Source organism: Thalassophryne amazonica, chromosome 6, assembly GCF_902500255.1.
Source record: "Thalassophryne amazonica chromosome 6, fThaAma1.1, whole genome shotgun sequence".
Lineage (NCBI taxonomy): Eukaryota > Metazoa > Chordata > Actinopteri > Batrachoidiformes > Batrachoididae > Thalassophryne > Thalassophryne amazonica.
Genome location: NC_047108.1, coordinates 85,589,630 through 85,607,828, shown reverse-complemented (window position 1 = coordinate 85,607,828; position 18,199 = coordinate 85,589,630). Strand labels below are relative to the sequence as shown.

Sequence of the window (18,199 nt, the reverse complement as noted above, 5' to 3'; positions counted from 1 at the left end):
TCATTATGGTGTGTTTTGAGTGGATGTGTTGGATTTGGGAACATGTTCACTGAAGCATTCCAATCCTGGTAAATGTAGGTGCTACATGTTGTCCTGTTCTACTCTCATCAGCTATTTACAGTTCTTACCAACACCCCATCCTTTTTGTTATGTACTCTGCTGCCCACATTTGTCCACCCCCATACTCTCTCTGTGCTGGGAGAATTAGCTGCGCTCACTGTGGCCAACTGCTCACATCTGGCATGTTAGAATGAAAACGTGACAGTTGACACCACTCAGTATGTCATGCCTTTTCCTGCTAAACCCAGCACTGCCTCAGTATTTGTAGTGTATGCAAAAACAACAACACACACAGAAAAAACAACAACAACAATGCATTACAGGGCAAAAAAAGTTACAGTTGAGCGTTAAGATCTCTCATTTCCGTCAACACATTTTATGACATGGGCAAACCTGTTAAATATGTTTTTTTATGATGTTTGCACTCCAAATGTAATCTTATCACACTCTGTAATCTGCTCTTTCCTATACTCACAGGGTATTTTTCCAGTCAGCTATGTCCACTTGAAGAAATCAACGGTGACCAACAGAGGGTAAGTTAACGGTTCACGGGAACTCAACAAATACAGTAACTGCAGTAAAATCCCTAAACGCTAAAACCTTCAAAATTAGTGCATTACTTTAAAACTAAAACATATAGCTGATATTTTCTCTTTGTAAAACAACAGACATGATGTTAATTTCAATAACTTGTCCAGAATTAGTTTGTTTAAAATTATAACCATAAGTAAAAACTGTCTGCCTGTGCAAGACTCCAGTGAAATGACCGGCAGGTCTGTATGGTGCGAAGAGAAATGATCTTTTATCTTTTTCCGTCCCTTTCTCTTCCTTTCTCTCTGGTAGTCAGCTCTCCTCTGCCTGCAGAGGATATAGCTCTGTCTGCTACAAAACATGTAACAGACAGACACTAAAATCTTTGATTTCAGACTTTACAAATGTTTTTAACTGTTAAGCTTTGTTCACTATGCCCGCAAATATATGTTAGCAGTCTAAAAGTTAATGGAACTAAATTTATCGGAAACTAGTTGGTCTGCTGATGGTTTTCAAAGTTATCTGGAAAGCTAATCTGCTAATGAAAATGTTAGCTTTGATAATTAGCGGTTATTGGATTACCGGAACTGTGCCCACCACTGCCCCTGCTGCAACACACATTCATTTCACATCATCTTGTCATGCATGGCTTTACTTTATTGCCGCTCTCTGGATCAAACCACTTGATAACCTGAAATTTGTTCTTGCTGCTAATTTATTCAGATATAAGCTCAAAATCCTTTTGTTCTCTCAGGCTTATGACTGTCTTAAATGACTCATCAAGGCTTCTGCATGATAGCTGAGTGGGGCAAAAAGCACCTGTTAAACTACCATACAAGCTGCTTAGCGTAAAGCCAGGCAGATCAGCTGTGTTATACGATTGTCGTATAGCAGCTCTCTGCTTGGGAAGAGAAGTTCACATCGATAAAATTTAAAAACAAAGGATTCAATGTAGGTTCTAGAGGGGAAATGATGTGTTTGACCATTGCTGGACTTTGTTACAGGTGATCAGTTAAAACCACCTGTGGGGCTCTATGGAAGCACTGCATAAATGTGTGCAATTGGCCAGTTTTGTTTGAATATAGTTCTTTATGTACGTACTTGAATTTGGTGAGGCATTTGCACTGCACTTGATACAGGGGTGGTGGCCAAGTGGTTAATGCGCTTGGTTTCAGTTCGGAAGGTTCTGGGTTCAAATCCCACCCCTGCCACATTTCTCCATGTAATGTGGAGTTGCGTCAGGAAGGGCATCCGGCGTAAAACCTGTGCCAAATCAACATGCAGATCCACCTTGGATTTGCTGTGGCGACCCCGAGTGCAAACAAGGGAGCAGCCGAAGGGACTTACTATTTGCACTGCACTTGATGTACTGTTTTTGCATTTTATGCATTTTAATTTATTATGTTCTTCTATGTGTGTTTGTAGTGGCTGAATGCATTTTAATGAAAAGCATATTGAATGATCCTGCAATGAAATATTCTGCATAACTTGCCTTGTGGTTACACATGCCCTCATATTGCATATCAGAATGTTCAGAATTATCTCAGATTTCTCAGTATACATTTGTCTCGAACGCTGTTTACAGATATGCTCTGGCAACAGAATTAGGATGAAAAGTTGACCAGGATGCAGGAAAGTGTCATTAGGGCTTTAAGGGTGAACACAAGAAAAGATTTTGAGAGTATCTTGATGTAGTCAGATTTTTCATACTGTATCATCACACATTCTCTCAAATAACATCTCCCAAAGCTGTTTAACTTCTTCACATTTGGTATAGTTGTTTTGGTGGCTTCCCTCACTTGTCTCCTTTGTATGCGGTCATTCAGTATATGAGGACTATGCTGTGCTGTACTCTACACATCTCTTTATGAGTCTTAATGAATGATGTTTTAGGTGAACTCCAAGTGATGTGTAACATCTAAGTTGAACTCTAGATCTTTTATCTCATGACTTTTCAGCCAGTCGTGTGTGTGTGTGTGTGTGTGTGTGTATGTGTTTGCATATGTGTGAACTAATTGCACTATTATTACCTGAAGCCATCAAATATGGCCATTGGGTATTGCGATGACTTTGCGTCCGTCCGTCTGTCTGTGTTCAGCATAAATCCAGTCGTATTACTGCCTGCCTTTAAATTCACAGGGAACATTCTTGGGACACAGAACTTGGACAAGTTCAAAGATGGCTAACCTTGACCTATTTTAAGTGGTTAAAAAGTCACATTCTGTTTCATTCTGTTCCATTTTATTTATTTATTTTTTTGAGTGGTGGGGCTGACAGCCAATCAGAGTAGAGCGGCAGCGTGACATCGGTGGCGGTCTCTGTAAAACCACCCTGCTCAGCGTGCCACTCTCGTTGGAGCGACAACACACAATGTGTCTCTTCCCAGATAGATCTCTTTCAGTGCAGCTTCTTGTTCGGCCTTTAACACGAAGTTAACACCCAAGTCTTTCTTCGCCAACTGTAAATGGTAATCAAACCATTCCGATCGTATCTTTCTGAACTCTTCCGCATCAAACTCCATCGTGTCAATATTTACAATGTGCTTGAGCAATAACAGGTGAAGGTGCTCATAAACTTTAAGTTTCTTAAATATTTATTACAGCCACTCTTAAAACTTCAGTTATCTTGTAATTTTATTACTAGTAAGTTTTAGAATTGTTTTAGATGAGATATACTCATTATTTCACAGGAATATATCACAATTATCTGGGACCTACTTTTTGCGCAGGAATTCATCAAGCACGTCGACTGCGGACACGGAATCCCCAGAAACTGTGGAAAGTTGTTCGGCCAAAACAAGAGCGTCCACTTTTAGCTTGTCATAAGCTAAGCTAGTGGCACTTGTGAGAGTGTGCTGTAAAACTGCTTCATTTATGTGTTTATATTATGACATGTTTCTCATATATTGTAAAAACTAGTGAGAAATAAACACTTTTCATGATTTTCCTTTATATCAATCAATCAATCAATTTTTTATATAGCACCAAATCACAACAAACAGTTGCCCCAAGGCACTTTATATTGTAAGGCAAGGCCATACAATAATTATGTAAAACCCCAACGGTCAAAACGACCCCCTGTGAGCAAGCACTTGGCTACAGTGGGAAGGAAAAACTCCCTTTTAACAGGAAGAAACCTCCAGCAGAACCAGGCTCAGGGAGGGGCAGTCTTCTGCTGGGACTGGTTGGGGCTGAGGGAGAGAACCAGGAAAAAGACATGCTGTGGAGGGGAGCAGAGATCGATCACTAATGATTAAATGCAGAGTGGTGCATACAGAGCAAAAAGAGAAAGAAACAGTGCATCATGGGAACCCCCCAGCAGTCTACGTCTATAGCAGCATAACTAAGGGATGGTTCAGGGTCACCTGATCCAGCCCTAACTATAAGCTTTAGCAAAAAGGAAAGTTTTAAGCCTAATCTTAAAAGTAGAGAGGGTGTCTGTCTCCCTGATCTGAGTTGGGAGCTGGTTCCACAGGAGAGGAGCCTGAAAGCTGAAGGCTCTGCCTCCCATTCTACTCTTACAAACCCTAGGAACTACAAGTAAGCCTGCAGTCTGAGAGCGAAGCGCTCTATTGGGGTGATATGGTACTACGAGGTCCCTAAGATAATATGGGACCTGATTATTCAAAACCTTATAAGTAAGAAGAAGAATTTTAAATTCTATTCTAGAATTAACAGGAAGCCAATGAAGAGAGGCCAATATGGGTGAGATATGCTCTCTCCTTCTAGTCCCCGTCAGTACTCTAGCTGCAGCATTTTGAATTAACTGAAGGCTTTTTAGGGAACTTTTAGGACAACCTGATAATAATGAATTACAATAGTCCAGCCTAGAGGAAATAAATGCATGAATTAGTTTTTCAGCATCACTCTGAGACAAGACCTTTCTGATTTTAGAGATATTGCGTAAATGCAAAAAGCAGTCCTACATATTTGTTTAATATGCGCTTTGAATGACATATCCTGATCAAAAATGACTCCAAGATTTCTCACAGTATTACTAGAGGTCAGGGTAATGCCATCCAGAGTAAGGATCTGGTTAGACACCATGTTTCTAAGATTTGTGGGGCCAAGTACAATAACTTCAGTTTTATCTGAGTTTAAAAGCAGGAAATTAGAGGTCATCCATGTCTTTATGTCTGTAAGACAATCCTGCAGTTTAGCTAATTGGTGTGTGTCCTCTGGCTTCATGGATAGATAAAGCTGGGTATCATCTGCGTAACAATGAAAATTTAAGCAATACCGTCTAATAATACTGCCTAAGGGAAGCATGTATAAAGTGAATAAAATTGGTCCTAGCACAGAACCTTGTGGAACTCCATAATTAACTTTAGTCTGTGAAGAAGATTCCCCATTTACATGAACAAATTGTAATCTATTAGACAAATATGATTCAAACCACCGCAGCGCAGTGCCTTTAATACCTATGGCATGCTCTAATCTCTGTAATAAAATTTTATGGTCAACAGTATCAAAAGCAGCACTGAGGTCTAACAGAACAAGCACAGAGATGAGTCCACTGTCCGAGGCCATAAGAAGATCATTTGTAACCTTCACTAATGCTGTTTCTGTACTATGATGAATTCTAAAACCTGACTGAAACTCTTCAAATAGACCATTCCTCTGCAGATGATCAGTTAGCTGTTTTACAACTACCCTTTCAAGAATTTTTGAGAGAAAAGGAAGGTTGGAGATTGGCCTATAATTAGCTAAGATAGCTGGGTCAAGTGATGGCTTTTTAAGTAATGGTTTAATTACTGCCACCTTAAAAGCCTGTGGTACATAGCCAACTAACAAAGATAGATTGATCATATTTAAGATCAAAGCATTAAATAATGGTAGGGCTTCCTTGAGCAGCCTGGTAGGAATGGGGTCTAATAAACATGTTGATGGTTTGGATGAAGTAACTAATGAAAATAACTCAGAACAATCGGAGAGAAAGAGTCTAACCAAATACCGGCATCACTGAAAGCAGCCAAAGATAACGATACGTCTTTGGGATGGTTATGAGTAATTTTTTCTCTAATAGTTAAAATTTTGTTAGCAAAGAAAGTCATGAAGTCATTACTAGTTAAAGTTAATGGAATACTGAGCTCAATAGAGCTCTGACTCTTTGTCAGCCTGGCTACAGTGCTGAAAAGAAACCTGGGGTTGTTCTTATTTTCTTCAATTAGTGATGAGTAGAAAGATGTCCTAGCTTTACGGAGGGCTTTTTTTATAGAGCAACAGACTCTTTTTCCAGGCTAAGTGAAGATCTTCTAAATTAGTGAGACGCCATTTCCTCTCCAACTTACGGGTTATCTGCTTTAAGCTACGAGTTTGTGAGTTATACCACAGAGTCAGGCACTTCTGATTTAAAGCTCTCTTTTTTAGAGGAGCTACAGCATCCAAAGTTGTCTTCAATGAGGATGTAAAACTATTGATGAGATACTCTATCTCACTTACAGAGTTTAGGTAGCTACTCTGCACTGTGTTGGTATATGGCATTAGAGAACATAAAGAAGGAATCATATCTTTTTATATATCATTGGTTGTCTGGATCAGAAATTTCAGTTAAATATATCATATAGCAGATGAACACACTGTTATTTGAGAAGTGAAATGAAGTTTATAGTATAGTACAGAAAGTGTGCAATAATTATTTAAACAAAATTAGGCAATTGCATAAATTTGGGCACCCTTGTCATTTTATTGATTTGAATACATTTAGCGCTAATTATTGGAACACAGAATTGGTTTGGTAAGCTCACTGATATTATTGGCTCATTGGTGGTATATAAGGTGGCCATTTGCAAATGTTTTCCCTCTTTGCATCTCTTCTAATGAATGGCAACATGGGAGCCTCTAAACACCTCTCAAATGACCTGAAAACAAAGATTGTTCAAATCATGGTTTAGGGGAAGGATACAAAAAGCTATCTTAGAGATTTCAGCTGTCAGTTTCCACTGTGAGGAACATAGTGACGAAATGGAAGACCACAGGCACAGTACTAGTTAAGGCCCAAAGTGACAGGCCAAGAAAAGTCTCAGATAAGCTGAAGCGAAGGATGGTGAGAACAGTCATAATCAACCCACAGACCTGCTCCAAAGACCTACAACATGATCTTGCTGCAGATAGTGTCTCTGTGCATCATTCAACTATACAGCACACTTTGTACAAAGAGATGCTCTATGATGCTGTAATACAGAGGAAGCCTTTTCTACGTGCATGCCACAAACAGAGTCGCTTGAGGTATGCTAAAGCACATTTGGACAAGCCAGCTTCATTTTGGAACAAGGTGCTGTGGACTGATGAAACTAACATTGAGTTTTCCGGACATAAGAAGGGCCGGTATGCATGCATGCTGTATGGCTGTGTGGCCAGTGCAGGTACTGGGAATCTTTTTAAAGTTGAGGGTCACATGGATTCCAGTCAATATCAGCAGATTCTTGACAAGTTGAAGTTGCCCCAGGGGTGGATCTTTCAACAAGAGAACAACCCTAAACACTGCTCAAAATCTACTAAGACATTCATGCAAAGGAACAAGTACAACGTTCTGGAATGGCCATCTCAGTCCTCAGACCTGAATTTTATGCAGCTCCGTATAACACAAGGACAATAGACAATAAGCTACTAAATATTGATGTATTTTTTTCTGTTGGGGTGCCCAAATTTATGCACCTGCCTAATTTTGTTTAAAGAATTATTGCACACTTTCTGTAAATCCTAGAAACTTCATTAAACTTCTCAAATATCACTGTGTTTGTCTGCTGTATGACATATTTAACTGAAATTGCTGATCCAAACAACCAATGATTTAAAAAGAAAAATCATGGAAATGATCAGGGGTGCCCAAACTTTTACATACAACTGTATACACACACACACACACACACACACACACACACATATATATATATATATATATATATACATACACACTTTGCACTGGGATACCAATTAAGCAGCTGCAAATTATAAAGAAGACAATGCTCATATGGCCGAGGGTATTTTAGCAGTTTGTTATATTTTTTATGATCTCTTTCAATGGTGGAAGCCACAAGCAAAAAAAGTGCTTTGTTTCCTTCACCATTCATTGGAGTTTAAGTTGACAGTCTGCACTATGAGGTCACTGCTCAAACATGCTGTGATGAACGGCTTGTCAATGTCCAGATATTTATGGGCCTAACTGCACAGTGGTGCTGTGTTCTCTCTTGGCTGGCAAAGATTTATTAGCACCTGAAGTTTATTTTGAGATGCTGGCAGATTGCCACCAACCCCAGTACACGCATACTCTCAAATACATTCACAGTGCAATCAGCGGCTGTCCACAGTTGACAGTAAAAAAGCTAGTCAAAGCTCTGGAGGGAAAAAGGAAGACAAAGAGAGACAGTAAAGCATTTTTTTTGTCAGCCTGAACTTGTGGACGTTAAATCTGCAGACTGGCATATGTGGTTCGTTGTGCAGCGGGAGTCTACTGTAATCTCGCCGCTCTCCTTTGAAGCTCCCACATAACGCTCATCTGCAGTCAAACAATTAAAAGTGCAGACTTGGAAAATGACGTTATTATATGTCCCTACTTCAGGAGTTGCACTCTGGGAAATCTGCGTTGCTGTCTCATGGAGTTAATGAAGTGACACACCTTCCCGCCATGCTGTACTTGTCCAAAAGCGTCCTCGGCACAGACGATGACTGGGACTCATTATGTAATGGATGGACGTACTGAGCGTAATTTCTTTTTTCCCAGTGGAACCTTTTTTCCCCCTTGCCAACACTGACAAATGATACAGTGTGTTCTTTGCAGTTTCGCTAAGCTAGCAAAAGTCAGTGTGGATGTAGGTCAGATATCATTACTTTAGTTCAGCCAGAGTGTCAAAACTTTGGTTTAATTTTCCACAATGAATGTGGTCACACAGGAAGGATGTGTCCACATCAAATTAGTCCGTGTTAAAATGACAGTGTTGAGTCATGTCAGTGTGAAGTGTTAAGGTTCTGGTGTCCATTTCAACCAAATTTACACCACATTGGCGTTACACATGTAAGTTAATACTATAATGTTAATTCGGCTTTGTACAGATGCTAGTTTGATGTCATACAGGAGTGAGTTAGAAATGAGAAACAAAGAGTACCTGTGTTATGTGATCCAGTGAGAGTCCTGCTGCCCTGTAGGTTCAGACCCACCCTGGTGTCTCTGTGCTGCAAGTAAGTCCTAGGACTTGAACCCAACTGGTGCATGTGCTTATCTCTGGAAGAGTTTACAGTGAAGAGGTTGTGGGACAAAGATGTTTGACAAGACAATGAAAGTCCTGGATTTAGGGTACTGATGATTCATGTCTTATTCTAATCCAATTACATTTTTTCCGCAAATCTGATTGGTTAATTGTGTGAGATTTCAGACCGTATAATATCGGGGTAATGGTGGCAAAATATTTGATCGTTTCACATTTGGATGTATTACTCTGTGTCCTGACTGGTGTTCTGACGAGATGTCATTCCTGTTGACAGGCTAGCCCTCCGTGCAACTGCGCATGCGTGTGCATGCGCAATATTGTCGGGATGCGGAACTGTTGATTTATGCGACGAGACACACAGTTCAACAGAACACTGCCTGCGCGCGCTGTTAGCTGAGAGCGAGAGAAAGTTGCGTGCCGAAATGGGTGAATTTAAGGTAGGATACAAAAGTATCGATGCGGATTCTGACACAGAATTACTGTTTCACATTTGATGAATTTTCACATTTCATTGATTACGCCGCATCCTGACCGCTGTTGGAGTGACGCTGCCTCACGGTAAGCCTTGCCGACCGAATTACCTACAGAAAAATAAACCGTGCAAACAATGGAATTGGATTAGAATGGGAATGACCTCCTTGTGTCTGATGACCCGCGACGTATTAGCGCAGGGTCAAGTTTGGTCCTCGGGAGCCACCTTCCTGACACTCTTAGTTGTCTCCCTGCTCCAACACAGCTGAATCCAATGAAAGACTCGTTAGCAGACTTTTAATGAGCCTTTCATTGGATTCAGGTGTGTTGGAGCAGGGAGACAACTAAGAGTGTCAGGAAGGTGGCTCTTGAGGACCAAACTTGGCCACCCCTGTATTAGCGTATAACCAGCATGAACATCCGCAAATCATCAGACACAACGGGGTTATTCCCTAAGTGTATGGTTGTGAGACTTAGGGCCTGGTCCCACTGGCGTTTAGGAGGATTTGCATATGGATTGCACACAGAGTTGTCTCATATTCGCTTAACATCCGCAATATGCGTGAAACATGCTTGTATAAGTCGGCCGACATCCGCACACGTCCGAAATTATCTACGGTGGTTCCATGACGGTGGATGTGGCAAATGTCCACATACTCCCAAGCGTGGTCTGACTTTATTTCAGGATCCTCTTGGATGGGATGACAGTTCCTCTCAGGTGACTTCTTCAGCCAAAGCCAAAACCCATTTACAGCTGGGTGGACTGGGACAATGTAGATAATGTGTCTTCTCCAAGGACACAGACAGGTAGTGTGATTGGGAATCAAACCCAGGTTGCTCAATTCTTATCCCACTGACTGACCTGGTTTCATCTTTGTGAACATATGCCTGAAATCTGTTTTGACGTCTTATCCAATGAGTCATGGTTTTGGAAAAGACTTGTTTGAAACTGTAAGAGTTAGTCAGATACCACTGTCAGTGTGTTCAAAATATAACAATTTAAAAAATGTAAACCTAACAGCGTTTAGTGTGGACACATAAATACTTTGTGAGTGTTAAAAAATAACACTGTGGGTGTGAATTCTGAGCTCCTGCTTATTGCAGAGTGTTGCGGTTTACATGAGTACGGACTAACTGCAGCTGCAACATGTATCATGCACTTGTGTGATTTTGCATGTTTGCACTGCTGTATGCGTGTGTCTCACATACCTGTCAATTTTCCTTGCTATAGGTTGTGTGAGACAGTGGTGCCCCTTGAGGACCCAATCATCACTGAGACCACTGCCACCCTGCAGGAATGGGGTGTCCTGTGGAAACAGCTTTATGTGGTCAGTAGCACGACATCATAATGCACTACTTCACTCACGTGACAATGGACTGACTGCATGCAATGATGGACACCACACACACATCCGCACTGTGCAAACCTGAGACCAAAATCTTGTTCAAAAAGGCACTGCTATCATGCACTGTTGACATAATGTGAAACCAGATCTGTGAAGTAAAAAAGTATAGACAAGTGGGGTGTGTGTGTCTGCAGCCAAATGCATCAAACATCTAATTTTATTTAATGAAGCTTACATAATGTTAACAAAAGTGTAACAATTAATATGTTCATGATACAGCTGCATGAAAACATGTTACATAGATGATGATACATACATACAAAGCTGAAAAGAAAATATATATACTGTAACAAGCAGCGAAGAGGTGGCCAGAGTTGCCGTGGAAACTGGATGTGGCCAAGTGAAAAATGTGTCAGCAAAAACTGACAGTAAGGCAGACAGGGGTGACACAGAAATACATGTATGTGATGGGGATTAAATACATGTATCAGTTTTGGGTAGGTTTTAATGTCTGACTGGACAGAAAATAGAGACAAATCTGAAAATGCAGATTTTTTTTTAAAATTTAAATCCATCGAATAGATCCAGCATTGCAAAGATTCGAAAATTTGCAAAGAAATTGCACAATTGCTTTCTTTGCGTTGCCGTAATGGATTTGATGGATTTTACAACAAAGCTGCCCATAATACATACCCATAATACCTGGATTTACATTTGTGCTGCTGCACATTGACACTGTCTTGACCAACATGATCAGAAGGCTGAGTGTCCACTTATTTTTAATTTGTTACGGTTCAGCACTGAGCCCAAGTCAGGATAACTGAGGAAGATAGTATCAGGAAGGGCAAATCAGTCATGGGTTCACATCAAGCCCCACTATGCTACTATTCATTGAAGAAGAGGGGAGGTGTGTTTGGCAACAGCAGGTGAAGAGGAAGGGTAGAACTGAGGAGGTGAGTCAGAATTTAAAATGTTGGCACTATGACTGGTAAAGGGAAAGAGTTGGTTGATATGATGGAGAGGACAAAGGTAGAAGGGTGGTCTCTTGTAATGTCTGTACAAGAGATCAAGTGGAATTTGAACAATGCCGGGAGGATTAGAGGTTGGTTCAAACTTTGTTACTATGGCGCAGATGATTATAGAATTGATGTAGGGTGAATCTGAAGTAAGAGAGCGTCTGACAGACTGATGAGTGTGAAGCTGGACATTGAAGGGGTAATGATGACAAATATCCAAAGTACATGAGTGTTGTGAGATGGAGGTCAGGTAATGTCTAGGAGCATGTTCTGGTGTCATGCATCGCCACATCCACTACACCAAAGACCCACACTGGGTCCTAGTGTGTAACCACTCAGGCAGACAAACAGCCCAACCACACCTCCCACAAGTAGCCATCTATCTGCCCCAGCCACATGCCACATTAGCCTACCCTTGGCATTTTTTCAGTTGCTGGGTTTCTCAGCACTGTCACCTGCAAGTTGGATCATTCTCAAACAAGTACACCACATGGCTAGGATGCAATGAATATGCATCATCTGAGTCTGTCCAAGTAAATGTTATTTTGACAAAAAGTAATTCCTGTGGTCCCACGGAACCTCTGCAGAGACTTACAGTTTTTTTCAGTCGCTTTGATGCATTTCTCATCACACAATTTACATTTGCACCACTGCTAAGGCGTTTCTCAAAACAATAAGTGCAAGCTGCAACATAGTAGATAACCTGCAAAAGTGAGTCACTTGATCAAAATAGGTTGTCCATCCCTCAAAAGCAAGTCACTTGCTCAAAATGGGTAGTTCATTCTTCAAAAGCAAGTATTTATTTCAGTGACAGGGTCAGTGATGTCAAAATGTGAAGTCCTGACACCAGCATCTTTGAACAATCAAGTCAGATGGCTTGAACATGTTTTCATTGTGACAGGTCACTCTGGAAGTGTTTCCTAATGCAATATAAAAAGTTACATTTTGGTATTTTTACTTGAAAATGCTCAAGGCTGCATTATATACCATTTATGGCATTTTGAAAACTAAAGTAAAATTATACAAGACACTGAATATGTATTTTTCACATGTTACTTTACAGTATATGCCCTTTGCAATTCTACTGTAATGTGTTCACAGCATTATGCAAAAGAAAAAAAAACAAAAAAACATTTACAACAAACATAAATTGCCTTTGGGAATATATAATTCCCTTTGGGAATTTATGTGCATGGGCACATTGTACAGTTGTTTCATAAACATTTCAGTCCTTCTGAGGACTCGGTCTGTGGTTGCAATTGATATGGATTGAATATTTCCAAAAAAGCTGTCATTTTCTAGCACCGCACTTTGTATTTCTCTCAGTCTTATGGCATTGTTTATAACCACCATTGCACAAATGCCTTCTTCTTGTTGCAGAGTAAAAAGGGGACCTCTTCCACCTCTGCGAGGTTGTCTTGTAGTCCTATGTGGTACAGAATAAAAGTATAGTAAATATGGCAAATCTTTACAGTACTATAATACGGCAACACTGTTCTACATTATGACACTACAACACAATTTACCACACCAAATCTATGCTTCAATAAAGTTGTGAGTCTACATGTAAAATGTTACATGGTTATGTCCCAATGCAAGCCTCATGTATGACAGTAGTGCAGAACAATTTGGATAGTGCTGAATTACTCTCAATTACAGTATTCTCATCTGTTCTCCCGACGAAATGTTTGTATGACTGAATTGACAGTGGTTCTCCCAACATTTGGCTGCGCCCTTCGACCAGCCTCAGCCATTGTGAGGCTGTGATTGACAACATGATCCACAATTGTTGCCCTGAATTCATCAGGAATCTGCCTATGTGGTTGACCTCTTCTTCCCCGGTTCTGTACCCTTCCTCCATGCATCCTCACCCTTCTTCCACGAAGCTGACCTTCCATGTGTTGCTATATTGTAGATACAGTATGCACCTTGTGCCTATCATGCCTCTTGGTTTATACATGCTTGTAAAGTGGGGGTTCATGGGATTAAACTGGGAGTGACTGTGAAAAAGTGTCTCATCACTGGTTGCAACTAATGCTTCACACACCCCTCTCATTACAGTTTTTACAACCGCTATGACCCGTTTGTCAGAACCTTAAACACTTTTTCAAAACTGTTAACGCACATCACACCTGAAGCACACAATTCCCCAAACAGGTAATTTCATGCTCAAATTCACACAGTTTAAATAAACACAGACACACACTTCCAAAATACAATACACTAACACAGTTCACCAAATCTACCAAAGCACTGACACACGTCATCTTCCAACAGAAACATTATTCAGTCACAGCACAGTGTCATAAAAAACACTGGCAACTGATGGAATAACAAACTGAATCACTTTGCATGTGTAAAATCTACTTTTTTCCTATATATATATATATATATATATATATATATATATATATATATATATATATTATATATATATATATATATATATATATATATATATATATATATACAAGGTCTATTAGAAAAGTATCCGACCTTATTATTTTTTTCAAAAACCATATGGATTTGAATCACGTGTGATTACATCAGACATGCTTGAACCCTCGCGGGCATGCGAGAGTTTTTTCACGCCTGTCGGTTACGTTATTCGCCTGTGGGCAGTCTTTGAGTGAGGAGTCGCCCACCCTCTCGTCGATTTTTTTTCATTGTTTAGGAATGGCTCAGAGTCTGCTGCTTTGTTTGATCAAAATTTTTTCAAAACTGTAAGGCACAACTGAGTGGACACCATTCGATAAATTCAGCTGGTTTTCGGTAAAAATTTTAACGGCTGATGAGAGATTTTGGTCTGTAACTGTCGCTTTAAGGACGGCCCACGGCGCCTGACGGCGATCTGCGCTTCGAGGCGGCAGTTGAAAACTTCCACATTTCAGGCTCTGTTAACCCAGTAAGTCGTCAGAGAACAGAGAACTTTCAGAAGAAGTCAGCATGAGGAGTTTATTTGGACATTCCATTGTTAACGGACATTTTGTAATGAAAGAACGTGCGGGCAGAGTCTCATGTCGGGACCACATCTCACTCAAGGCCTGCCCACAGGGAAATGACGTCACTGACGCGTGAAAAAACTCACGCATGCGCACGAGGGTTCAAGCATGATTGGTGTAATCGCATGTCAATCAAATCCATATAGTTTTTTTTTTTTTATAAAACTGCCGGTTAGTTTTACAAGATACCTCGTGTATATATATATATATATATATATATATATATATATATATATATACGAGGTCTGTGAGAAAAGTATCTGACCTTTTTATTTTTTTCAAAAACTATATGGATTTGAATCGTGCACTTGCATCAGACAAGCTTGAACCTTCGTGCGCATGCGTGAGTTTTTTCACGCCTGTCGGTTGCGTCATTCGCCTGTGGGCAGGCTTTGAGTGAGCACTGGTCCACCCCCCTCGTCGGATTTTTATTGTTTAGGAATGGCGGAGCGACTGCCACTTTGTTCCATGAAAATCTTTTCAGAAACTCTGCCAGACAGCCAGATGGAAACCATTTGGAAGATTCAGATGGTTGTCTGTGAAGATTCTATCGGTATCACACGGATTAAGGGCCATTAAAACTGGATTAGAAATGGCCCACGGCGGCGGAGGGCGCACCGTGCCCCGAGCAGCCATCGACAGGCTAATGAAAGACGTGCGGACGGATTCGCGCATCGGGACGCAGTCGCTCATGGCGCGGGACAAACAACACCTCCGTGTTGGAAGTCTCACAGGACAAGTTGGAACATGCCCAGCTGTTAAACAATTTCTCGGATACTCACTCGACTGAAAAGCCACCGAAAGCCATCTGAATCTTATGAATGGTTTCCAACACGGAGGTGTTGTTTGTCCCGCACCATGAGTGGCTGCGTCCTGACGCGCGAATCCGTCCGCACGTCTTTCATTACAAAATCTCCTTTAACAGTGGAATGTGCCGATAAAGTGCTGATCCCGACCTCTTATGAAACTTCTCTGCTAGTCACACGACGTCCTGCATCAACAGAGCCTTAAATTTGGAAGTGATCTGCTCATTCCAGCCTGTCGATGGCCGCTCGGGGTGCGGTGCGCCCTCTGCCGCTGTGGGCCATTTTTAATCCAGTTTTAATGGTCCTTAATCTGTGTGATACCGATAGAATCTTCACCGAAAGCCATCTGGATCTTCCAAATGGTTTCCATCTGGCTGTCTGGCAGAGTTTCTGAAAAAATTTTCATGGAACAAAGCGGCAGTCGCGCCGCCATTCCTAAACAATAAAAATCCGACGAGGGGGGTGGACCAGTGCTCACTCAAAGCCTGCCCACAGGCGAATGACGCAACCGACAGGCGTGAAAAAACTCACGCATGCGTACGAAGGTTCAAGCTTGTCTGATGGAAGCGTACATGATTCAAATCCATATAGTTTTTGAACAAAAATAAAAAGGTCGGATAGTTTTCTCACAGACCTCGTGTGTATATATATATATATATATATATAAAAAATAATAAGGTCGGATACTTTTCTAATAGACCTCGTATATATATATACATATGTATATATATATATAATATGAAGTGCTTGACACATTTTGACGTGTTCAACATTTTTGAGTGGAATGACTGAAGCAATGAAACGAGGACTATTAGTTGTAAAGAGAATGACTATTCAGCCTTTACAAGAATAGTTTATTTTGACGGACATGACAAAAACAAGTTAAAAGTGATCAACCTGCAGAGAGTTGTATGTACTCAATTGCTACATGTCCAAAAGTATGTGCACTTTGATGAAATGAACATGAAACTGCCACTAGGTTGTGCTCAAATGACTAAATGTTGTGGAGGTTACACTAACTGTTGCGCAAAGTTTAATACTGTTGTGAGAAATGCACCAAAGTGATTGAGAAAAACTGTAATACCAAAGACATTGAGTTGTCACCTCCAGTTGTCTCTTCATCCCAAATACCAAGGTCCCAGAAACATGTAACTGCCAAGATAAGTGATTCTTTCAATGTGTTCAACACTTTCACCACAAACAGATACATTTCTGATGCTTGAGACCAAGAAGCCACTGAAAGTCTGGATTGTGCATCAGATGGTGGCTTGTAGGATGATTCTGGTCTGGAAATGAAAAAGAGGAAGAGAGTGAGGGCTGAACCAAGAATCAGATGGTGGAAGCACTCGTGTGAAATTCAGGGAGGAGGTGAGACAGGTGGTGGGTAGAGGTGAAGAGATGCTGATTTACTGGACAACTATTGTAGAAGTGGTGATGGAGACAGGGAGAAAAGTATTTAGTGTGACATTTGGGCAAAGGAAGGAAGACAAGGAGACTATGGAAGTGGAGTGATGAAGTAAAAGAAAGTATAAGGGCAAAGACATTGGAGAAAAAGAATTAAAGTAGACAGAGAAACAAAGAAAGTTGAAAGGAGTGCAAGGATGTGCTGTTTAAGGTGAAGACAGAGGGTTTTAAAGGATAAAGAACAGATGTATGGGGAGCTGAATATGAAACTGGACAGTCAGGGAATAGGAATGACAACAGTTGCATTGTGTGTTTTTGGGTTTAGAGAAAATTTTTGATAGGATCCCAAGATACAAGTTGTGGTATTGTTTGAGGAAGTCAGCAGTGGCAGAAAAGTACACGAGGTGGAGATGGGATGCATCAAGGATTGGTTCTGAGAATGTTCGTGTTTATAATGATGACGTGCAGGTTGATGTGTAAGATCATACACTCGTCTTCATGGACTATGTCTACAGATGACTGTGTGAGGAGGATGTATGCACTGGAGAGGAGGGGAGTGAAAGTCAGTCAGAAGTACATGTGAGGGAGGGTGACGAGTGGTTCCAAGAAGTGGCTCCAAGAAGTGGAGCTGGTGAAAATGGATGAGTTTTTATGGAGACAACATTACAAAGTAAAGTTTCTGTGTAGGCTCTCAGTTGTCCAGGTGGTTTCCATAGTATAGAAGCTTGAATCTTCGACTGGACTGGGTTGCTTGACGCAAGGACATTTCGCTTCAAATCGCAGAAGCTTCCTCAGCTAAAATTCTTGCTCTGGTGGTCTGACTTCTGTCTTGACTCTTGTAGAGAAGAATAAACCAGAAGCCAACAAAAGCTGGAGTTTTTAACCTAACCAGACCCCTCCTACCGAGAGGCCGACTGCTATAGGCTAGTGACTAAACAATAGCTCTAATTAGCACCTATTGTGCTCTAGTTAGCACCCTCCTAATGACAGGGCAGCTGTCCCTCTCCTGATGGCTCCCTTGACGACTCTGCTGATGATGTGAATGACTTATTACCATGAACAAAAGACTGAAACTGCTTTGACCTGAGTACCCCATTGTAAACAAGGGATAAAGTGTGTCTCAGACCCCCTCCCCGGTTAAGGCTGGGTTTCAAACGTTTCACAAAGAATGCCTCCTTGACCCCTCTCTCAAACCATTTATTCTCTCTGGCTAATATTTTAACTTCCTTGTCCTCAAACGTGTGGTTAGTGTCTTTAAGGTGGAGATGAACTGCAGACTGAGGTCCACTGGCACCCTCTCTGCGGTGCTGGTATAGCCTTTTGTGTAAAGGTTGCTTAGTCTCACCTATGTAGTGTT

At 41.0% G+C, this 18,199-nt stretch overlaps 1 protein-coding gene across 1 annotated transcript in view; it reads left to right on the top strand.

The window, feature by feature from the left end:
- LOC117512544 (dedicator of cytokinesis protein 3-like) overlaps window positions 1-18,199 on the top strand; it is a 173,113-nt gene that overhangs the window by 49,110 nt on the left and 105,804 nt on the right. Inside the window, 2 exon segments of the mRNA XM_034172653.1 lie at window positions 538-593; window positions 10,500-10,596. Of these exon segments, the coding sequence (XP_034028544.1) occupies window positions 538-593; window positions 10,500-10,596 (153 nt within the window).